Raw genomic sequence first — 25,181 nt, 5'->3', positions numbered from 1 at the left:
CCCCACCCATCCTAGCCATGGCATTTAGCAGACAAACACTCCCATCTTTCCACATAAAAGCCCTCATCTGTCTCAATCTATAAATTTGCCTCACAGTTTTGTTTAGTCCTTGCACTAGACGTCATAATAATCATATTACACTACATTACCTTTTTATAAGATAATTTGGCATAAAAACACAGAAAATAAGAAAAAAAAGAGAAAAGCTGCATCCAAGCTTGTCCAGATAATAAGCATCTTGTGTATTAAACAAGTTTTAAGCATAATCATTACATCATCTGTTTACGTTTGGTTTGTTATGACCAATATTGTAAAGTAATAGAGACACAGATGGCGGATCGATTAAGGTTAATGATAAATGATGGTTTTATGTGATGCTTGGTTTCTAATGTTTTCATTTATTTGGCTAATGTTTACTCTGTTTATTAAAGGATGTTACAGTCTTCACAGAAGAATTTTAGAGGTTTTGGAGGTTAACTTCCTGTTTTGCAGATCATTTTGACTTTGATGTGGCAGATGCCGTGTTTTCATTCAAAGAGCACAGTGAAGTACTTCTTACTATTTCAGCTGATCGCCTGTCACATATTGGGAAGGGCAATTGTTTGATTTACTAAATTCCCCTTTGTATCAATAAAGTATCTATCTTTCTATATTGACCCTCCACATACTCCATCGTCTAAGATATGAAGATTCCTATGGCATGGGAGGCTTCATTCCACTTAACCATGTGAAATCAGATGCAAAGGGTCTTTTGTGAAGCAAAGTGCAGAATGGCTGTAGCCTTTAAATATAAACCAAATTGATTTTTCCCCACACATGGCATGGAAAGAACATCCTCAACCCTTTAACTGTCCGACACAGATGACTGCACAGCAGCAAAAAGGGCTTTTCATTCTCCAACCTAATTAGCCTTGGGGGTCTTTGTCAGCAACCTCTTTGGCAAGGGCATTTAAATATTTAGATGTACTAATTTATTTTTATAACCATAGACTGTCTACATTTAGCAGATTTGGCTAAATACTCAGCATTTTTGTATAGCTGCAAGTGCATTGAAATATTATGTCTTTCCCCCACAAGAATGTCAGTCAATTAGGAATGACTGCAGATGTTATTCTGTATTTGATTGAACTTTATACCAATTAACACACTTGTAGAGAGAAAAGGGAATCAGGCTGAACTGTTTACCCAGAATCAATTTAAGATTATAAATGCATTATGATTATTTGCTTGATGGCTGTGTGCAAAATCTTTACTTTACAGGAAATTCAAGGAATGGGCATTTACCTACTTTTGGCACTGAAGATTTGAACCCAGACATGTTGAAGGCAGCAGGATGATTTGTTTTCTAGTCACCACTGAATAATTGTTAAAATAGGCTATAATTTGATACTGATTTGATACTGTTAAAATTTGATTGAGAGGTAGGCTTGCAATTTAATGGTTGAACAGTTTCTTTTGTTAACTTGGTGTTCATGTTCAGAGATGGCTTATTTCAGCTGAAGTTATCCAGCTAGTGTAAGCAAACGGCTTAGTTTATTATTGCTCTGAGCATCGGGGAGGAAGAGTGTGGGAGACAAATTCACTGTGAGTGAATCAAATTATTGCTGTGATAACTGAAAATTCTGGTTTGGTCAGTTCAGCGTTTTTACAAATATCATGAGATGTTATTCAATGTTCTTAGATTTTAATGGCATGGGTCATTAATCTCATATCATAGCTGTTGTATTCCTAATATATTTTGTGTTGTTTCATGAATGTTGTTAGCTTGGCCCAAAATAATATCTTCCGCTTTCTTTGTCTTGTAGGCAACTTTGTTGATGAGATCTAATTTGGTCATGCTACCTTGTGCGGCTTGCTTAGGGTACAGATACAGATTTTACTTCATTTTGTGCATTTGAAGTTTATTCAAATCCATATAAATATTATATTACAGGATTTTTCAGGATGTTATATTAGTGTCATTGATATGCTATTCTAGTTTTTGTTAATATTTTGAATTAGATGATTTCATATCTTTTTAAGTTTTAGTAATTCTGTTGTGTTTTTGTAATTTTTATTCGTTTTTATGTCCATATAGATTTTCGTTAATTTAGTGTATTTTATATTTTAATATTTCAATTTGATAATTTTTATTTTTTATAATTTTCTGTTAACATTTTATTATATATTTTGTAATTTTATTATTATATTTCAGTTAATGAAAAACATTTTTATGGTTTTAGTTAATGATAATAGCCTTGATCAATGCTCGACTCATTGTAAAATGTAGCAAACAATTTTTTTTATAGAAATACTTATACATTTGTTAGAGCTTTCTACATGGAAATTTTAAACAAATTCTGCATTTGTACTCGTTTGAACTAACTTGTGCAATGTAGAGCTTACCACAGTATTTTTTTAGTGTAGTGTGAAATACCACCTTATGACAACTGAATGAATTTTGTACAACAGTGTGTCTTCCTGTCACCCTTTGTTTTATTCGTCTGGTGGGAAAATTGAAGTGTTTATTGTTTAGAGGCTGTCTATTTCTGCTGATGAATCACCTCATAGGTTGGAATATGAGCATTATGCCAGCTCTGTTTTACTTCACCGGGACTGTGCTGCTTGTTCACATTATTTCCACTGAGGTGACTGAGAGCAGCTCCTGGACTTACACACAGCAGGCAGAGCTTTCCTTCACATGCCAGCTGCCAGAAAGCACAATTCACAGAAATTACGATGTGGTATTTTTGTTTCTGAAACTACAGAGAGGTAGCACTGGATGTTTTAATACACATTAGGCGATAAATAAAAAAAATGGCAGTGCCAACTTAATTTTGAGCACTGATTGTGGGAACTGTTTGTGCTCCAGTAATACGGAATAATGAAAATGCTGTCAGCTTAAAACAGCCCATTTCAGTGTCTGCTATTTAACGACTTTAAACTTTATACTGGAGGTGTTTCTTGCAGACATCATGTAGCCGCTTTCAGAGGCAGTTCTGAAGATCCAGCGGAAAGCGTCATGCGGAGCTCTTCAAATCAATATGTCAGGCCTGACAGCCTAAAGCATCTGACTTAGAGGGGCTCTCAGATTCTCTCAAAAGGTGTTGGTTCTGCTTGCAGCTAATGACTCTTAGCTGAAGGCATTGCATTGTAATAATGTGGAAAAACTGCTTTCCCTGACAACTGAAATGGAACCTACTTAACATAGCACAGTGAAGCACTGACTAACACATAGATTAGATATTCAACACAGTGTTACCTCCATCTCATTGTTTTGTTTCTGTGAGCAATGGATGCCTTGTTTTTAAGGAACCTTTGCACTCCAAATTTGTGCTTGGGGTGAAATGTTTAATCTGTCAGATCCCAATTCATGTAATATGCATGACTGTATATCCCACCCAGATCTGCACTGACCTTTCTTATCTGCTGAGTATGAGAGTGTGTTGTCATGACGAAAGCTTGACTGATGTGTAGACATGAGATCAGGAAGTTCATCTCTGCTGTACAGACTTTGAAATGTCTGTGTTGTGAAGGGTTCTCCATATTCAAAGCCTGCTATTTTTGCAAACCTCTTCTACCTAGCATAGATTCAATGTTTTCTTAAGCAGCAGGAAGCAGTTCATGACTAGATTACTGCCAAACTGTTTGTTTAGGGTCTGTCACAAAAAGGTTACCGAGCAACAGGCCAAAAAGCTACATGTTTTGTCATCTCTGGGTGCATGCATGTAAAATCTATTTTAATTAATCGAGTTATTGAGAAATTAGTTATTGTAGGCCAGTTGAGGTTAATTATAGTCAAATGTACAGTGTAAATCTGTATACTCAGTGGTAGAGCATTGCGTTAGCAGCGCGAAAGGTCGTGGGTTCGATTCCCAGGGAACACACATACGGGTAAAAATGTATAGCCTGAATGCACTGTAAGTCGCTTTGGATAAAAGCGTCTGCTAAATGCATAAATTATTATTATTATTAATTATTAATGTTAAATGATGTAATTGTCCAGATTTGTAGTACTTTATGTATAATGTACTTAATGCTATTATGTCTATGAACACATTTGTTTACTCTTCCTTTAGGTTTGTTTTAAACCCACAAATCTTATGAGAGCCCTGTCCCAAAAATTAATCTTTTTTTTGTGTCATACAGAAGAAAGTAAATGAATGAATACACTATTACTTTTGCCCAGATTTTTTCCCTAATTTGCAGTCTGGACAAGTCTGGAGAGTCAATCTGCTGGTTTTGGGCAGTTGAAGATGACAGATTTCACAGAAAACTTTGTAGTGTATGATGGGTACAGATTTTTTCAGACTATGAATCCATCCAGACTAGGGCTGCACGATATATCGAAATTATCGAAATATCGCAAGTGTAAATATCGCAATATGCATATCGCAAGGGCGTGCGATATCTAAATAATTTTAATAATAGGCTACTTAAATCAAAACGTTGCAAAAGGTCAAAGTTTTAGTTCGACGCATATAGCAGAGAATTGCTTGACGTTAAAAAGAGTTAAGTGCAATAAGTTGCAGAAAACAACTCTTTGCCGTCTCGTCTTGCTGTCTGACTCACACCTGAAGCGCGCGCACAAGCTGCATCTCGCACAGCGTATCTTCAGTTCTGCCGCATACGTGCAAAGCGCACGCGCACACAGAGAGACGCATTTCAGACGGCGCGCGAACACCGAGTTGATTCGTCTTTCGCATCTCCTCCTTAAGTTTGAACAGACACATACACACAGAATTATGTCAGTAGTACCCATCTCGACGATCATTCTCGTAAACGCAGTCAGTTAATTATACTGGATCCGTGCAGTCGGATTTAAAGGGACAGCAGCCTATAAATACATGCTGCTGAATATGTAACTAATGTTAATCAAACAACAAAACAGCTATAACAAAGATTAATCTAAATTTAATTCATACAGTGAACACTATGCAGTGTTATTTTACACTTAATTATTAAATTTCTGTACCTGAATACTACTGTTTATTTTATCTATGCTTGTAAATTGTGTATACTGTTCACTTGCCTTTAATCATGTTTGAACTTTCTGACTATAGTTTTTGCTGTGGTAAATGAAGAAGTACTTAAAGTGTATGGAAAGCAAAGTTACAATGATATAAAATTAGTGGCATTAATTTTTTTTTTATGTTCACACTGATATAAAATTAGTGGCATACATTTTTTTTTTTATGTTCACAATGATGTTAAAATGACATTTTCTGATTTGTGACATTACTTATGTAATGCTAAACACTGCTGGTCACTTTCAGAAGTTATAGTGATTCTTACTTTTCCAAGAAAGAATGTGAAACAAATTGGTTATATCATTTTCATTTTTAAATATTTTTAAATATAATTGAAATTGATTTTACACACTTTAAGCAATATCGTATTGCATATCGAATATCACATTTTTTAACAAGGTATCGCATATCGCATTTTTCTTCAATATCGCACAGCCCTAATCCAGACAGGATATTAAATATGTTTTGATATTTTGAGCTGATTTTAGAACGCATATTGTTTTCATTTGTCATGTGTCTTCTTGCAACAAATTACATGTTTCTGTGAGAGTTTGTTGTGTTTGGAACAAGCCTGAAAGTCTGGTCAGGGCTCCAGACTGCGACTAAAACGGTCGCATTTGCGAACAAAAATATTAATTTGCGAGTGAGGTTTTTGCTGAGGTCACCACTGGCGACTACAAATATTTACATTTTATGACTTAAAAATTTGCATGTAATGCCTTTATTCCTGATTGTTTTGCGATTACATCTTTTGTTATGTTCACGTATTAAACGGAGATGATGCGCATCAAAGTTTTAGTGGAAAAAAGAGTTTCAAGCAGTTCTCGTCTCTGCCGAGCACCAGCACTGACGGCACACCTGCTAAACGCAGCTCAGTTGTGTAGCGCGAGAGAGATCGAAAATGATGTCGAAAAGCAGTGTCTATATCGTGCTCAACTTGAACAAACTACAACAGGTAAAGCTGTCAGTCAGCTGTGTGAATATTGTCAATATCGTTAACAATTCTTGTTTATAATCATTACTAATATGGCTTCTTCTTATCAAGATCTTAGTCTATATGCTGTGTTCTGTTAATGCGTGAACTTCATATTATTTGAAGCACACTTGCCATCCAGTAATCGTAAAAAGATTTGTGCTTTGTTACTTTTTAATAAAAAAAGTATCAGCTTTAAAATTATGCCAAATTCATAACGAAATTCAAACAATAAATATGGTTTTGGCGCTCTTTAATGTGGCAGGCGTGATCGCATTAGCGCCTCAGTTCAAGCAGCAAGTGAACCTATTATATCTTTCTATTTACTACTATAGTACATAATGAAGATGAATAAACCTTAAAGGTCCCATATTGTCAAAACTGAAATTTCTTGGCTTTTTTCATGATAACTGAGGTCTAGGTGCTATGTAACTACCATATAAGTTTCAAAACAGTCAGTCCACAGTAAAATGCACACAGCCTGCATAAAGTAGCTGTGATTTTTCACGAACCGTTGTGACTTCCGTAAAAAGTTGACGTCAGAACTACACAGTCACTGCCTTCAGTCACCACCCCCAGCACCGCCCACCGTCCCACTCTCCTTTTGCCAAACCCCAGACAACATCGCGTCCATGCCATTGCTGAGCAACGACAACACAGAAACATGTCGAAAAGGTTAACTTTAACCACGAAACCAGATCGGCCAACCTGTAATGTTATACTCTCACTCAAAGGATGGACGATCTGACAGGATTGTTACTATGAGGTGGATCACATCTAACATGTATAGTAAAGACAAACTCACCGTGTCTATCTAGTCATGATGAAGATGTATATACATTTCAATTTCAGCAGGCAACTATTTTTACAGCTACATTATTGTTCCAGCCACAATTAATCACAACAATGTATATACAATTACAAATGATTATATATAAATCGTCAGTTTGTTGTTTTATACACGTGCACACAGACATTATTTCATACACAACATAATCGTGAGATGCAAATAACATATGGCAAGAAATCTGTAGTTTTTTGTCTGGCAGTGGCAGCAGATATGCGATCAAATATCTAATTTGAGGCTGTATTATGTTGATTCTGGCACCCAACATCACAACAAGATGATATTTTAAGCTCCTAATGTAGCCGAATCTGCGCTGGTTTGAATGGGCCGCCTCCAGTTTCCCCTTTGTTTTGCTGCCCCCAGCTAGCGCTGTGACGTCGGCTGACCCTAGTTACCTGTGGTTGGCCTGGCCGTGCACCTCCAGAAAGGTGTAAAATATGTGACCTTTAAAAAGTAGGCTATTTTATAAGAGAGCCTACAGTAACACTTACTGAAATGTCTCATGTAAAAGCTTATTCGGTGTTTCAAACTGCGGAAAACGTGTAAAGCTTGTAAACATTGCAACGTAATATACATTTACCTCAGAATAACCATTAGGTGTCCATAAGCTCATCAGTCAGCTAGAAAAATAACTATAAAGAAGAGCTATATTTATGCACTATTGCATATTAATATTTTTACTTAACCTGTTGTCTACATGATTCAACTCCTCCTAGAAAATTGCATTTTACTAATGAAGAAAAACAGACTGAATGTGTGAAAGACATGTGACAACATTTATAGGATGCATTGAGGAGGAGCCCAAACTACACTCCGTGGGCAAGTGATGATTGAAATGTAAAAAAAAAAAAAAAAGTTATTCTGTGGCACCTAAAAACACAATTTGGTGCCTAAGATTTTTTCTTATAGGAGCCAATGGCTCCTTACTCGATTTTTTTTGTCTGGAGCCCATCTGGTAGTGTGTGATCCTTAGTCATTTATTGTATAATGTAGTTTTTCTTTGTGACCATTTACAGTCGACAAGTGTATGATGACTTATTCTAAAATCCATTCAGATTTTTTAAGTCCTGTAGACATAATTGTTTCAGTAAATTATGACAGAATTAAATATTTTGGGCAATCACTTCTTTTAAGGGATAGTTCACCCAAAAATGTAAATTCTGTCTTTAATTACTCACCCTCATGCCGTTACAAGACCTTTGTTCATCTTCGGAACACAAATTAAGCTATTTCTGATGAAATCCAAGAGCTTTCTGACCCTGCATAGACAGCAATTCAACAATTCTTCTCTTCTGCGTCAGTCTCCACCGCATGTGCACAACAGTACGACAACGCATGCGTATGATGCTGCTGACGCAGAAGCCGGTGTTCTGACATAGAACTCGGATGCGCTGCGTCTTGTTTACAAGCAGAGGAATGCACACGCATATGTCATGGTACTGTTGTGAACACGTGTCGAAATTTTACATGGAGTAGAAGAAATTGTTGAATAAAATCATTATTTTTGTTTCCTTTGTGCACAAAAAGTGTTCTCGTAGCTTCATAAAATTATGGTTGAACCACTGATGTCACATAGACTATTTTAATGATGTCCTTACGTTTTTGGGCTTTGAACGTGTCAGTTGTGTTGCTGTCTACGCAGGCTGAAAGCTCTCAGATTTTATAAAAAAAATCTTAAATCGTGTTCCGAAGATGAACGAAGATCTTACAGGTTTGGAATGTCATGAGGGTAAGTAATTAATGACAGAATTTTCATTTTTGGGTGAACTATCCCTTTAAATGTCTTTTAACATTTATGTACATTTTATGTTATTTACTGAATATTTATCCTTAAAGGAGCAGTAGACTGAATCATTTTCTGACTCCATCTCTATGATAACCCCAGAATTTAGATGTAATTTAATTTAAATAGAAAAGAAATCGAATGGACGTGAATTTATATTTAGCTAGACTATGCAGAGTACAGTGTTGGTGTGCTGTGTAGGAGTGATGTATGTGTAGGCAGGTTATAGTGCAGATGGGATCTCAAGTATTCCAGAGAGGCTAGTAATGGAAGCGGGAGAAGCCTTCTTGATAATGGTAGTAAGTTAAGATGCCACAGATTGTATTGGTCATGGGGGGGAAGTGGAGGGTAGGGGCTGAGATGGAGAATTATTTAGTGATGCCCTGCAGTATCAGCATTTACTTGCAAAGTCTCAATAGACTTCCAGCAGGTGTAGTTGGATCAGTATATGGGTTGCCGTTTGTTGGTGTTTTGCACAGAATGTTCAATCGCTGGTTATCGGGTCATGGAATGTTTGAAAAGTCTGGTGTGATTTTTCCATCAAACCCTGACATAATCAGACTTAATCATGAACCGTTGCATGACAATGAGGTAAACGCCTCTGCCAACTCTTTAGAAACTAATGTGTGTGGATGTAACTGCCTTAGTGAAACCACAAATGTGTACATATAGTATGTATTGTATATGTGATGTGTAATTGAAGAGTAATTCATCAACATTTTTTTTTTTTGTGAAGATTTCTGTAGCATCATCTTCAGCATGAAAAACAAGGAATGCAAAAGCTGAATTCAGTGCACATCAGTAATATTTTAATAACTCACATCCACTTTATGGACTTCGCTTACATTTGAATTGAATTGAATTGCATAAGTTACTACATTTTTTATGAGTGGCTTGGTTCAGAGCTTAAAATACTTTATTTCATTTTTTTTGTACACTACTGTTATAAAACTTTTACCAATGCTGCTAGTGTTGTCAAAAGACCCGGTATTTCGGTACCAAGTCGGTCCTAAAAAAAATGAAAACGTTACGGTACCAGGTTTTTTTAAGTACCGGTGGTACCGAGTACCCAGTCAACCCGGTTCTTGATGCGCTATCCGAAAGCTATCCTCTTCCAGTGTTGCCAAGTCCTCGGTTTTCCCGCGGAATTGGGCTGCTTAGTTTACAGATGTTTTTCAGTGGCAGCAGAACTATGACTAAACTTTTGGGTGAAACTTGTTTACTTTTTTCTTACTTTTATTACTTGTGGGAAAACGTGAAACAATTTTAAATAAGTATAAAGAATGGCATTGGTTTTGTACATTTAATTTTTGTTTAACTTTATTAATAAAAATGTTGTTCAATTAGCATGTTTTTGTGTTCTGCTTTGGTACCGAAATTGGTACCGAGAACCGTGGATTTTCACTGGTATTGGTACCGAATACTGAAATTTTGGTACCGTGACAACACTAAATGCTGCATTTATTTGTTAAAAATACAGTAAAAACATTCATATTATTTCAGTTTAATTTAGTTTTTGCTTCATCTTTAGGGGGAGGTTGTTGTTCTTGCACCAAATTACCAGGTCAGCCAGTTTCATCCTTCAGGCTGATTCATCATCATTTCAGTCATTCTGGTGCTGTCAGCAAAATAGATAATTAAATAGTTTGTTGTGGGTACATTTTAGTGTTTATTGCTCCCTCTTTCAGATCTCTTCTAAGCAATTATCTTCCAAATCTAACTCTTTTCCCAAATGATTTGTGCATCCATATTGTACAAGTAAACAAAATCAAAAATACCTGTCATCCTTCAAAATAAATTGAAGAATTGACAACCTGATGTAAAATCATTTTTTAATAGTCAGTTTAAATGTGTTGGCAAACACTGGGATGATTAAGCGACACATTATAAGCACGCGACTAATCTAGAATTAAAATGTTTGGCCTCTGTGCGCTTCATAAAACCGTTTTTTAAACGTAAATACAATGACATAGAGGAAATGAGACGCTCAAAATTTGAATGGAGGGCACATCATTAATAACAGCCAACCTCAAATAGCTGATTAATGATTAGAGAGGCATGATCCCTGAATATCTTTATGATCATATAAAAGGCACAAAGTTCATACCATTTGTGTTACTAGGCAACTGAAGCAACTTAACGTTTGCTGTGAAGATAATGATATGAGATTGAAGAACAATTGGATGAGTTGTCATGGATGGCAGACTGTGAATAAAAGGGATAGAGCAGACAGTTTACGGTTTGCATTTATAATGGTGTTGTATTGTATAGCCTGAGGGGTTTGTATTAGGGCTGCACGATAAATCGCAGCCTAGTTTTTATATATTTTCTGCTTAGGGTTCTCAGGCTGAAGGGTCCAAATGTCAAAATAACTGCTGTGAAATGAACAGGTGGTGAGACCAGTTTTCATTAGCAGCTGGGACTGTGATATGCACCTATTCAAAAAAGGATACTGATGAAAGGATGAATGTCAAGTTTATCGCTCATTGTCATGTCATGTTTTTTTTTTTTTTGTATAATATTAAGATGCTTGATGACAGTTAGCGCAATGTATATGGATTTGCATAGTGTCTATTTCAGTATTGATTTGTGACAATCTTTTGGTGAATTGATTTCTGCATTGTAAAAAATATATTTCGAAGTAAAAATGCTGGAAAAAAAGGTCAAAGATTTACTTGATTGTTGTTGTTTATTGTTGACTGTTATTGCACCAACCCAGCTTTGCTATAGGGCTACACTGAAAAATGCTTATGATTCAGTCACATTTGCAGTCTTCCCAGCATAAACTGTGGCATGAATAATTGATATGGTTAAGTGTATCTCACTGAATTTATATTTTTATGAGAGTTGTTTGATGACTTTTTGTCACTGTGTTCTATCATTTTGTATTAACATACTGTCCTGGAATATTGCAGAGAATTCTTTGTGAAAGCCCATAACAGACTTTTACTTTTACTTAGGGATGCACCGAAATGAAAATTCTTGGCCGAAGCCGAACAAAATGAAACACTGGGCCGAAGGCATTAAATAATCATTAACATGATTATTTTCTTACTTTTTTATTTTATTTTACAGAACAACAGTAAAATTACATTACTAACATTTATGAATGTTGATGGAGTTGTTGCTTTTTCTCAGCTTTTATTTTGGCAGAAACCCGCAGGAAGATCTCAGTGCTTCTTTTTGTTGACAACAGCATGCAGATTTATAAATGATTCTCATTACGAATTTGGGAAGATGTTTGTCGCACGTATCACACTGTCACATGCCTTTAAAAAAATTCACAAAAATGTTACTGAGCAACTGACGAGTAACACCGTTTTAGCGCAGATTTTCCTAGCGCTTTGGACTTTGAACCCTGGTGCCGCGAGCTTGTGCAGCGCTGTCAGAATACATGCAATTCGTGCGTGCATTAGAAAATATAACATTCTGCAGTTTATTTACTAATCGTTTGAGGCCATTTCGCGATTTCAATAATCATACAGTAGCCTAACCACCAGCATCAGCCACCTCTTCTTCTCATCGGAGACATGTAATGCAGCACTAAACAGTCTCTCGCTGTCGGTGCTTTGTGCTTGTAATGATTTCTGCGTCTTTCTCTGATAGTTTTAAATGCTTTCACACTGCTGACATGTTTGCTGCATTAGTGCCTCTATTTGATCGCGTTAGTCATTGTTCGGTACATATTATTCGGCCGAACACCGAAAGAGATTTTTTTGCTATTTTCGGCCGAATCATTTCGGTTGCCGAACATTCAGTGCATCCCTACTTTTACTAGAGCGTTAAAGTTGAAGTATGAATCCCATAGGGTTAAAGCCAAAAGCCTACTTAACTTTCATTATTTATGTCAGTGGGATTATATCTCTTTAGAGACCATGTTAATAGCATTTAGAAATGCATTAATATTAATTAAAATAATTAAAATAATTAATAAAAAAGCTCTTTAGTAGGCTACTGGCAGATGTTGGTTAAATGCCTCAGTAAAGGAAATTTGTGCTCTATTTTGGCAAGTGGCTGCAGTTTTTCCTCTTTCTTTTTTGTTAGCTGCCTTGCTCAGTTTAATGGGACTGGGTTGAGTAATGGAATAGAACAAGAGTTTTAACCCTGCAGTTCTCCTTCGGCAACATCAGTTAATCTTTTAGCAGTAAGCAGCATCTAGTGTCTCACAATAAGCTGAGCAGCCTCAGTCTGTGCTTTCTGTCCTCATTAGATCGAGGGCTGAAGAGTTGAGATCAACATGGGGCAGCTGCTGTCATGAATCAAGCTCTATTCATTAACACCAAACCTAATCAATTAGATTAGACAGGCTTTGGGTTGTTCAATAAGCAGTCTGCACAAGATATCAGAGAAACATGTCCTCTACCCCTCTGTGCTGCAGAAATCTGCAGTCTTTGAACTTTTTTGAAAGTGTGTTCTATATACAGGATAACATTTCCTACTGATGAGACATAATGTGTATAGTTATTCCCGCCTAAAAATGAAATTCTTTCATGCTGTTCAAAGCTTATTGACTGTAAAGTGTAATGCATGACCGAGTCATGCACCCAATGTTTATGGTCATTTTTTTGGAATATCGAATTTTTATGTTTGGTTATATGCACTCTCCTATAATTGATACCTACATTAAAAACAACAAAAATGTAAAGTTATAATGATGTTTTTGTGTTGTCTATGCTGATTTTGGAGTTTAAGCATCGTAAAATGTGTTTAATAGAGTTGATACTTTTATTCAGGGTCCATGAAATTGAGAGTTAAGACATTTTATAATGTACTTACTTTTCTAATAAATGTGGTTTTTTTGAACTTTCTATTCATCATATAATCCTAAATAATTTATCATGGTTTCCACAAAAACATATTTTTTTGTAAATAGTTTTTAACATTAATAAAAATGTTTTTGAGCATCATATATCAGCATATCATAGTGATTTCTAAAGAATCATGTGACATTGAAAAGTGAAGTAATGGCTGCTGAACTATATTAAAATATATTAAACATTTTAATTTGTAAAAATAATTTTACAGGTTTACAGAATCGAATGATCGAATAAATGCAGCCTTTTTGAATATTAGAAACCTTTTTTTTTTTGCATTTTAATTAGATAGGACAGTGTAGTGTGTGACAGGAAGCAATGTGGAAGAGTGAGAGGGGGTGAGATTGGGAAAGGTCCACAAGCTGGGATTCGAACTCTGGACGCCCGCAGTGCAACAGCGCTATGTATCAGTGCACTGCCCACAGGGCTATTGGCGCTGACTAAAAAATGTATTTTTAAAAACATTTTACCAACCCCAAAATTTTTAACAGAATAGTGTATGTTACAAACATGCAAGAGACATGGGTAATATATAGAATTTTGTGAATGAAGGACATTGTAAGGGAAATCTGTGGAGATATAACTTTGTTTTTTTTTGCAGTCTTTTTAAAATGTTTTTAGTATATCCCTATTCAGCCTACACAGTTTCCTCTGGATCTTTGTGTGTGCGTCTGTGTGGGAGGATGTGGGCTTGTTTCAATAGGTCACACTACAATGTTTATATATTTTTCTATTGCTGTCTTGTTTTGTTTTGCCTTTAGAAAATCCTTACTGATAGCTATGATTACTCTTAGTCATAGATGTGAAACAAAATGGCATGCTGTTGGTACATTTCACAAACCCTGCATATTACTTGTTGTGTATATTTTTTTTCTCTGTTACTGGAATACTAGGAACAAACAGTTCTGTGAAAGTGCTCCTGCTGATGTATTATCGTTTCCTCAGTCCCTCTGACAGCTCATTGAAGTGCCTGCATTCCTCCACTGCCATGGCTTCTACACCTCCACCTCTCATGAAGAAGCACAGTCAAACTGATCTTGTGAGTCGCCTCAAGTCCCGCAAGGTCCTGGGTGTCGGTGGGGAGGATGATGACGGAGAGGTGCACAGGTCAAAGGTAACTTCCCACTTGCCTGCATCTTTATATTTGACCTCAATAGCAGCTATTCATGAAAGAGAGTATTTTTTATTCATATCCAGTATAACAGTATAGGGCTGGTCCGAATACCATTTTTTGAGCTTCGAAGCTTCGGTAGTAATCAACACCGAATATTCGAAGCTTTGGAGTGAGGGGGCTGAACATATTCTTCTCTCTCTAATAAAGGCAGGAATCTCTGTGTGTCTGTCTGTCTGTTTGCATTTTTATTATGTCGAGATTCGAGAACCGTTCATCCAATCGACTTCACGCGTGGTGGGTGTGTTTATGTTTATGTTTATGGGTGTTGGTTGTGTGGGTGCGGACCAAAGGGAGTGCAGTGTCGCATTTTGGTGCAATATGGACACGTGACACGTTCAGAATTAATAAACTACAGAACAGTGTGAGCCGGAAGCGGCGCGCCTCACACGGGCAGGGCTTATATGCTCCGAGAACGGACAAACTCATGGCCCAGGGTTCACTCATGGGCGATTCATATTCAAGCGCGAATGAGAACCGTTTCACGGGGGATGCCAGGTGTTCGAAAAAAGAAGAATATTCGAAGAAGAAGAAGAATATTCGAATCTCAAAATTGAAAATCGAATGTCAATCCACTGAACGAATATTCGAATAATCGAATATTCTGGTCCAGCCCTACAGTATAGTACAAGAAAAGGAAAAATATAAAAATAATATTATATGTAAATCTTTGTAATATATTTTATCATTCATATAATTTCTTCATTCAGCAGTAAGCACATTTATTTATCTGCTTATTTAATAATGATAACAATATTTGAAAGATTTTTTGTGCATTATTATTCAAAATATTGTTCAATATATTAATAAAATATTGAATATATTTTTAGTATTGTTATTTAAATTGTATATATATATACAGTGGGTACGGAAAGTATTCAGACCCCCTTAAATTTTTCACTCTTTGTTATATTGCAGCCATTTGCTAAAATCATTTAAGTTAATTTTTTTTCCTCATTAATGTACACACAGCACCCCATATTGACAGAAAAACACAGAATCGTTGACATTTTTGCAGATTTATTAAAAAAGAAAAACTGAAATATCACATGGTCCTAAGTATTCAGACCCTTTGCTCAGTATTTAGTAGAAGCAATGGCTGCAATATAACAAAGAGTGAAAAATTTAAGGGGGTCTGAATACTTTCCGTACCCACTGTATATATATATTATTGCTGGGCAACGATACTTTTTTTTTTGTTGTTGTCACGATTAATCACATGATTTTCTACGATTAATCACATTATGCACAATTCAAATTCAAAAGTAGTATAGCGTATTGTGCACTTTTTTCATTTAAAAGTACTCCTATATGAATAAAAGTGCAATAGCATTTGGTTTGCAAACACTTTAAACAAATAAGGTGCTTTTTTACAGCAGTATTCCTTTTACATAGTAGCAGTTAAAATATTTATTGTAAATCTCAACTTATTACAACTAACATAAACCAAAGCTTTTTGCCACTGCCAGGTTAACGTTTTTATAGAAAATATTTTATAGTTTGTTATAGAAAAACAAGTTATGCTCAGAGTCCAGAGCCTCGATCATAACACCGGCACTGTCCGAGTAGAGACCTGCACTATCGCGGGACCCAACGCAACAGAGTGCGGCGCGAGACAACACTTGATGGGCGAGTGCAGGCGGGTAGAGACTCGTGTGTGCGGGATGCGGGAGAGTAAGGGTTTACTCTCACTAGGCAATCTTAACCGTTTGACCCCCAAAGCCCGGTTCATTTGACTAGTGTGATTGCTCCGTGCCACGCTCAGGCGCGATACGCATGTAGTGTCGGAGCGCGGAACTTCTGATACGTGCAGCATGATTGCGTTAACATATCTGAACGGCAAAAGTGATAGATCTGTAAAGCAATATATTGTGAGAGGGCCATGTGTTACCGCGTCCCAAACGACTCAAAATAATAAACCACAAAGTTAACAAAATGATTCATTCCACTGTGCTGAGCGAGAGCGCTTATTCTTTGCTGTCTTCACGTGCTATTGGAAACTTCCTATTTCCCGCTTATGAAGTCGTGAGCGCTTCATGTGAGCGCTGCAGCAGTCTTAGGCCCACCCCAAATGCTCTCATTGGTTGAGACGCCCATCCCAAGCCAGTACTGATTAACATCCCACCCCTTCTGTGATCCATGGTTTGTCTGTATGTGTAGTCAGAGCCAGTGAGCAACGGACTTTCATAATAATAAAAAACTGCGTTAATGCGCGATAAAATAGCCAGAAAATAGCCCAGCCCTAATATATATATACAGATATAAAAAAATATTATATATTATTATTATTATTAATAATATATATTATATATTATAAAATATTATTTTTGGGTTGTGAATTCCAGTTGCCTGTTTTTCCTAAGCATCACATTTAGAAGCTGTTTATCATTAATATGTTTCTGTTGACGCAATTTATAAATGATAGAATAAATTGCATACAGAGCTATTTTCCTTCATGGGAGGTGGGGTTACTTCACATGATCCACACATTTATTGTGCATTAGGGACACACCTGCTATGGGAGAGGTGGCTGACTAGATGAGTTGTGGCACAGTGTGGCACGCAGCTCGGCTGTAGGACACTAATTGGCCCCTCACACTCATCTTGAAGCCAGCGTGCAGTCACGTTACACCACCATGAATAACCCACAATGAGAGCTTATTGGCACGACTGCCCACCTCACGCTCAGTGCTATTAAAACTCATGGGGCTTTGAGGTAGACCACATGAAACATGGGCGCCACTCAGACATGGTCACCCTTCTCCGCCCCTGCATTGTGCATCAAACTCTGGGTAGGGTCACAGAGAAAGATCAAAGACAACATCCATTAAGGGGCAGTCGCCCATCACCCTCTGTTTCAACAGAGATGGCTCAGACAACGCCATAATGGCTGGAGGTGTATTCATAAATGCAACTCTCCATGAGCTTTTAAGGGATTCTATAATAAAGGAATACTTCATCATAAAAGAATAGTTCATAATAAAGGAATAGTTTCTTCGTCTGAACAGACTTTAAAGAAATTCATCATTACATCACTTTCTCACCAATGGATCCTCTGCAGTGAATGGGTACCGCCACAATGGTAGTTCAAACAGCTGATAAAAACATCTACATGTAATCCACTTAAAGGAACAAATCTATCAAGATTTTTTAACTTTAAACTGTTGCTTCTGGCCAAAATACCAGTCCATAATTCATAATAACACTTCCTCCAGTGAAAAATCATTGTCCTGTCACATCAAAATCCACCACCATATTTGTTTACAACTGTTTTGGCTTCTAAACTGTGCTTGTCTGTGCATATTTTTCTTCTGATTCAGACGAGACGACCTTTTCACTGGAGGAAGCAATATTATGGCGTACTCATTTGAAATTAAATTATTACAGAGGACTCATTTGAAATTAAAAACATCTTAATGATGAATTTGTTTATTACAAACATGCAGCTTTTCACTTCACAAGACGTTAATTGATGGACTGGAGTCATGAGGATTACTTGTGGATTATTGTGGTGTTTTTATCAGCTGTGTGAATTCTCATTCTGACGGCATCCATTCACTGCAGAGGATCCACTGGTGAGCAAGTGATGTATTGCTGAATTTCTCCAAATCTGTTCAGATGAGGGAACAAACTCATCTTGAATGGCCTCAGGGTGAGTACATTTTCAGCAAATGTTCATTTTTGGGTGAACTATTCCTTTAATAATTGAACAGTTTCACCATTTAAAATAGATCATGCTTTTTGGGTACAAAATTTTTCTGTGGTAGAAAATGATTTGACCCATTACTTGAAGGACTTGCGCTTTTACAATATTGATTTTTCTGTCCACCAATTAACATGATAATGTGCACCATGATGTGTTTGAAGCACTCTGTTTAATTTCCACATTAGCTTGTCACTAAAACAAGCTATCAGCCCAGTTGCTGCGATACTGCGGTCAGACGAACGTACTGTGTAGCTTCCGACATTACAGGTCTTATGAGAAAACAGAGTTCTCCCTGTTCCCAGCAGTTGTCGAGATGTGTTAACCCCCCCAGAAACAACCAGAGCGAGGTGTCGATTGAGTGATGGTCTCCATAGCACATGACATGCTTTGTTTCTCAGTGTGACATGCTTTACACTTTAAAGCATGTCGCACTTTATCTCTGAAATCACTTTTCTCCTGAGAATAATCAATGGTGCACCGTATTAGCTACTGCTGTTTACTGGGTAAATACAGCAGCATTTGTTCATCAAGTCTCAACAAATTGCTTTGGCAATATCAGTTGAATGAATGTTCCAAGTCTAGATATTACAATAAGCTAAACCTGTAGAACTAAATATTTACTAAACAGAAACGGCTGATGTCAGTTTGTCTATGACATCAGTTTTACTGTAAGCCATTACTATTTCTGTGCTCCTGAGAGGCTAAAACAGTTGCTGTGACACACGTCCCCATACAAACACACTTCGTACTATAGGGTGCACGGAAACACTCCTTTTTTCTTAAAGGGGCCTACCACAACAAAGAAAATGTATTAGGTTTAAAGAAAGTGCAAATATTACATGAAGTTCACATGCTAGCACCAATCAGGACCGTGTTTTGAAGGCCACAGCAATCACTTTACAAAATTATCTTCCGCTAACCCTCCATCACTTTCTTGCTTCCCTTATAAAATGGCCTTTAGCCAGGATTTCAGCACCACAGCTTCCCATCAGAAACGGATCGGGTTTTCATCAACACTAATTTACCCATGCTGCGGAGGCTTTTAGTGAGGCGGGGACTATACTATGGGGCGTGTTTGTATTGGGAGGTGACGTCACTCACAGACGACCGTGCCGAATGCTCTGATCAATGGAGGTAATCGGTAAAGGCTCCGCTAAAGGCAGCTACCAAACAGTTTCGTACCTGTGTGAACGAATAGACTGTGCAACCTTCTTGGCACAATACATAATTATGTCTTTTTTACCCCAAATGTAGCGATTATCCCCTGCTAACAGCGGGAGCCACAACGGTACGCACAATAGGTCAATATTCACTATTAACCAAATGCTTTTCACCTGTCTCAGAATCTCTCACTCACTTACACTTTTAATCCGTAATAGAGAGCGTGTCACACCTGCCTCAAGACCTTTTACCGTTTGCACTCCACTTGATGCACTTAAACAAACAGACAGTGCAAAAGCAGACTGGTAATTAATATTGCTATTTAAATATGACAGGCTCGTAACTCCTAAGACATGGGAAATACAGTTGCAAATGGACTTTGCCTTTTCATTTGAAATTTGGCAGTCACTGTGCGTTCGCGAAAGCGAAAATGCAAACGGTAATGCCGGATTTGGAATTGCATTTGGATTAGGTCACAATTTATGCGTCCACATATGGAAAACGCAATTGAAAATACAATTTGCAATTCCTTTTGAAAATTATCCGGAATATCGTTCCATACCTTTGTTCATCTTCGGAACACAAATTAAGATATTTTTGATTAAATCTAAGAGCGTTCTGACCCTGGATAGACAGCAGTGGAACCATGCACGTTGAAGATTGACACAGAAGAGAAGAAATTGTTGAATAAAATCGTTATTTTTGTTTTCTTTGCTCTCAAAAAGTATTCTCGAAGCTTTATAAAATTAAGGTTGAACATCTGATGTCACGTGGACTATTTGAATGATGTTTTTACTACCTTTCTGGGCCTTGAACGTGGTAGTTTCGTTGCTGTCTATGGAGGGTCAGAAAGTTCTCGGATTTCAGCAAAAATATCTTAATTTGCGTTCCGAAGATGAATGAAGGTCTTACGGGTTTGGAACGACATGAGGGTGAGTAATTAATGACAGCATTTTCTTTTTTGGGTGAGCTTTCTTTTTTGGGTGAATCTTAAAGGGCCGGGCTTAGCGAAAGGTTCGTTGACCACCTTATCTCAACCACCTGTTTATGTTTACACACAAAATGTACACTACCTTTCAAAAGTTTGAGGTCAGTATATTTTTTTGAAGAAATTAATACTTTTATTCAGAACGGATGCAAATAATTGATACTAAAGACATTTAGGATGTTATAAAAGATTTCTATTTCAAATAAATTTTGTTTTCAAACTTTTGAAGAATCCTGAAAATAAAATCAAAAGAATCATGGTTTCCATAATCATATTACGCAAAACTGTTTGCAAAATTGAAAAAAAAAAAATGTTTGAGCACTAAGTGTGTTGAGCACAAAATCAGCAAAATTCAGCTTTATCATCAAAAGAATAAATTACATTTTAAAATATATTAAAACAGAAAACAGTTATTTTAAATTAAAATATTTCTCATTATTACTGAATTTACTGTATTTTTATCAAATAAATGCAGCCTTGGTGAGCATTAGACTCCTTATGAAAAAATTGCTTACTCATATGCTCTTTTAAACAGAGCATTTTCTTGCAATATTCCATGTCACTTATGGAATCACGAAAGTTAGGCTACCCAAAGAAAGCATTATATTGTACCACCTTCAACATTCTTATCTGTGTCTGCCTGATTCTGTGTGAAGGAGCTGTGCTCCCCTGTGGCCCACAGCCTGGTTTACGAACACAAAGCCATCATTGTGAAACCACCCAGCCTGCTGTCAAAATAGACCTATTAAATTAAAGCAGAACTCAAACTTTCCTATCAGTCCCTTCAGATTCTACACCAAAGTTTCCAATTTCACAAAATAAAACCGTGTCCTTCTGCATGGTCCATTCAGTGTTGGCAGGCTTGTGCTATCAGCAAATCTGATAATCCTACTTTTGTGAGTCAGGCCTGTTTTCCTAAATTTGACATTTTCCTACCATGGGCCTCTATTTTTCATGCCACCTTGGTCTGTGTATAGAAAGATTGTAATGTTTATCAAAGTCATTAATGTTTCTTACGTATGTGTTATAGTGTTACATGCTAATATTGACATTTCTCTCATTTTGCAGATCAGTCAGATGTTGGGTAATGAGATGAAGTTTGCTGTGCGTGAGCCCATTGGTCTCCGGTAAGACATTGTCTTCATATCAGACCACCAACTTGGCTTGTCTCTGTCTTTGCATGTGACATCAGACACCCTACTAATGTAATTGCTCCAGTGTTCTGTGCAGTTTTTTTTTTTTTTTTGCCAATCCTTGAGGGTTTTGATTGTGGCTCATTTGTGTCTTATTAGAGGCCAGCTGGTTTGATGTGTTGTGTCTTTCCTTGTCTCATTGCAGGCTCTGGCTCCTCATCTCTGCAGTGCTGTTCACATCCACATCCTTAATGGTGAGCAGTTCAAACAAAATGTGTAACAGCTCATGCTCCAAAATGAAATAATGATCATTGTGTTTTGTTTAATCATTTACATTATACTGTTTAAAAGCTTGGGGGTCGTTTTTTAAATAAATTAATACTTTTATTCAGCAAGGATGCATTAATTTGATAAAAAGTGACAGTAAAGCCAATTATAATGTTAAATCTGTTTTAAATAATAATTACTGTCTATTCTTCAAAGAATCCTAAAAAAAATGTACCGTTTCCACAAAAATATTAACCAGCACTGTTTTCAACACTGATAATAAGGAATTTTACTTGAGCACCAAACCAGCATAATAGAATGATTTCTGAAGGATCATGTGACACTGAAGACTGGAGTAATGGCTGCTAAAAATTCAGCTTTTTATACGATTTATAAATTTGAAATACTATATATTAAAATAAAAATGGTTATTTTAAATTGTAATAATTTTTCACATTATTAAAGTTTTTATTGTAGTTTTGATCAAATAAATGCAGCCTTGTTGAGAATAAGAAATGTCTTTCAAAACATTTTACATTTCTTGTTTTTCTGTCATCTTAAAGAATTTATTTTTTTGCAGATTTGCCACATCTCCCTAGAATTTCTTTAACATTACATTCATTATGTGACCTTCTTCTCTTTGTTATAGGCCTTGGCTTTTCCCAGCCAGCTCTACGAGATAATATTTGAGATCACCACCTCGAGGATCTCCATCAGACTCTACGGAGGAGCCCTTCTATGTATGTTCAGCTTTATGGGATTAGGTTTGGAGGAAGAAAGTGTAACACTATAATGGATGATAATGACAACAAAGTGGCCTGTTCTGACTTACACATACACTACATTGCCACAAAAATGAAGGAACCCTTTACATATAGTGAATTTCACTATTTTACACATGTAAATAGCGAACAAGTCTATAATGAGATAAACTAGTAAAAAAAAAGTAAATATTATTAAGAAAAAAAAAAAGACAACCAAAAAAGTATGGCATTTGTAAAAGCATTGAAGATATTGTTGAAATAAAATGCATGTTTATGTATTGGCCCGGTTAGGACACTTTGTAATCCGGGCCACCAATGTTAACCCCCATCATTTTGGAAAGGGATGTTTAAATGTGCATTTCTGCACATACCGTTGGCCATGTTGCATATACATGCACGTCTATACACTTTCGCTTTTTCCACTCCATCTCAATTTATGCATAGCAAATGCATAATGTAAACACATTTGTGCAGGTCTGTCTCCCACTCACAGGAAATATTCATGACTAGATTAGCTTTTCACTGCCAGATTAGTGTATGATTTCAAGTGGTATGAATATTTTATGCCTCTGTTTTAAAAATGGATGAGTCCATACAATTCCATTTAGCCACATAGGGCTTTCAGAGTGCCCCCCTGCTGGTCCCAGGATGCTTCACAATAACAGCACATGCAAGGCTCACCCCGTGCTTGAGTTTACAGTCAGCCGTAGGAGGTCTTGTATTATAAAAGATTTCAGGGGTGGCTTATGGGTGTGTGAAAGAGACTGTTTTGTGGAAATAAAATCCCTTCCCTCCCTATGCCCTTATTTCATTATGAACAGCAGCCTATTTGTCTTTTCTCCATAATAGCGTAACGCAGCCTCTAATTCAGCATAAAGAAGTTTTCCCTCCCCAATTTGTTTAGATTCCAGCCTTAACCAGTGAGGGATATAGAATATTATGCTAATGTGATTACATACATTATCTGTCCGAGTGCTCATCAGTATGATTCTGCAGCAGAGACCTGGAAGCTTTGCTGCATGTACACATGATATTAGTATGCAAATTTTAGAAGGGCTGTATTTTGCAGTTTAGACCCCTCACTGAGCTCCAGTGGTCTTTATACAGTGTGACACCTGGTTTAGCTCACAAACAATTCATACCTCTGTGGCGATGCAAGGTGTGAGTGTTCTTCTGTCAGATCAGTGGCCAGTTCGATGGTGGGAATTACTCAAGCAAGACTGGAAAAATAGTGCTGGCAGATGGCACTTGGCAGGGTTGAAGAAACAGCTACTCTCCGTGTTATCTGTATCCGCAGTGTGGGAGGAGATCAGAAGGACTCGCTGCGCTTTTTCCCTGAACAGAATCAGAACCCATGGCAGCATCGGTCCTCTGATCATGGGCCAGATTTCAAGCTTTTTAATTCCGTGCCTAAGTGTTTGGGTGTTTTTGATGAGATTCTGCATTATATTTAATAGATAGGCCCCCTTTAATGTCTCTACCTGGATGATTTCAGAATTGACTCTGAGTGTTTTGCTCTTCTCAACAGGTATCTCATTAATTCTGTGGAATGGCTTCTACACAGCAGAAAAGGTCATCATTCAATGGACGCTACTTACAGAAGCATGTTACTTCGGGGTGCAATTTCTAGGTGAGAGAGGGTTTTTTTCCCCCCCTGAGAAGAGTGCGCAGACAGTGCTGAGGGATGTGAGAATGGAAACTGACATTTAATCTTTATTCTACCCTTAATTAAGGGACATTTAAACTTGAGGAAAATTGATTTAAGCCTCTTCAGAATATTAGCAGGGCTTGATAGTAAGTTTTTTTTTAATGGTTTATTTTAAACCTATTTATTTTTATATTTGTCAGTTTTTTTTTCCATATTTTGTGTTTTTTTTTTTTTTTAATGTTATGTTTTATGATTACTGCATAATAACTATACGTTTATAATCTCTTGCTGGAAAACAGTGCAAAGCATTACAATTGTAACACGTTCTCAGGATGCTTCCAAGACCATGACAAGTCAATAAAATCTGATGAAATCTGTCCCGAAACTCTCTTGCACTGGCCCTGGATCATTGGGCCATCCTTATTGTTGAGTCCTGAGAATGTCTAGAACAGTGTTTCCCAACCGGGGTGCCGTCTGTCGAGAGCAGGGGTGCCGTGTAAAAAATCCTTTTTTAATATTTTTAAATAGCTAAAATGTTCAAAAAAGCATCTATTATATAATATACATTTCTGATGTCGCCAATAATTAGAGATGCACCGAAATTTCGGCTGCCGAAAATTAGTTCACCGCTCAGGTTTCACTTTCACGTGGAATGACGCTCTGCGTATTATCCCGCTCTATGCGTGTGCGCTCTGCTCAGTCGCTCCACTCGTATACCGTTCATGCGAATCGGAACAGCAGAGTCCACTCAAAAATAGAGCTGACAGGAAACATCGATGTAGTACAGTATTGTTTCTGTCTGCAATAGCTCTACTGTGTTGTAACATGGTGTGGTAAATGGGTAACTCTGGTAACGCTGCCCTCTCATTCATTGATCTGCTAACCGCTATGTTATGCTCGCGTGTTCTGATAATAGC

General features: G+C 37.0%; 1 protein-coding gene and 1 long non-coding RNA gene across 9 annotated transcripts in view; one reads left to right on the top strand and one right to left on the bottom strand.

The window, feature by feature from the left end:
- tp53i11a (tumor protein p53 inducible protein 11a) overlaps positions 1–25,181 on the top strand; it is a 38,015-nt gene that overhangs the window by 5,168 nt on the left and 7,666 nt on the right. For 5 of the 8 annotated variants that reach the window (XR_001634087.1, XM_016484194.1, XM_016484195.1 and 2 more), the window contains 5 exons: positions 14,384–14,540; positions 21,521–21,579; positions 21,791–21,839; positions 22,502–22,592; positions 24,145–24,246. Coding sequence is in view for 7 of the 8 variants with exons in the window: in XM_016484194.1 (XP_016339680.1) it covers positions 14,415–14,540; positions 21,521–21,579; positions 21,791–21,839; positions 22,502–22,592; positions 24,145–24,246 (427 nt within the window). In the remaining variant the exon portion in view is untranslated. Of the gene's footprint in view, positions 1–14,371; positions 14,541–21,520; positions 21,580–21,790; positions 21,840–22,501; positions 22,593–24,144; positions 24,247–25,181 lie in introns of all 8 variants that reach the window. The other 3 variants (XM_016484196.1, XM_016484191.1, XM_016484192.1) reach the window with 1 other exon arrangement.
- On the bottom strand, positions 10,929–19,752 carry LOC107687056 (uncharacterized). The gene is made up of 3 exons (XR_001634088.1): positions 19,657–19,752; positions 17,106–17,109; positions 10,929–10,941 (listed from the first exon to the last, which is right to left on the bottom strand). It is a non-coding gene; the product is annotated as an uncharacterized LOC107687056 (long non-coding RNA).

Source organism: Sinocyclocheilus anshuiensis, unplaced genomic scaffold (assembly GCF_001515605.1).
Source record: "Sinocyclocheilus anshuiensis isolate Anshui unplaced genomic scaffold, SAMN03320099.WGS_v1.1 scaffold3086, whole genome shotgun sequence".
NCBI classification, from domain to species: Eukaryota; Metazoa; Chordata; class Actinopteri; order Cypriniformes; family Cyprinidae; genus Sinocyclocheilus; species Sinocyclocheilus anshuiensis.
The sequence above is the reverse complement of the archived record's forward strand: the minus strand, read 5'-3'. Positions and strand labels throughout refer to the sequence as shown.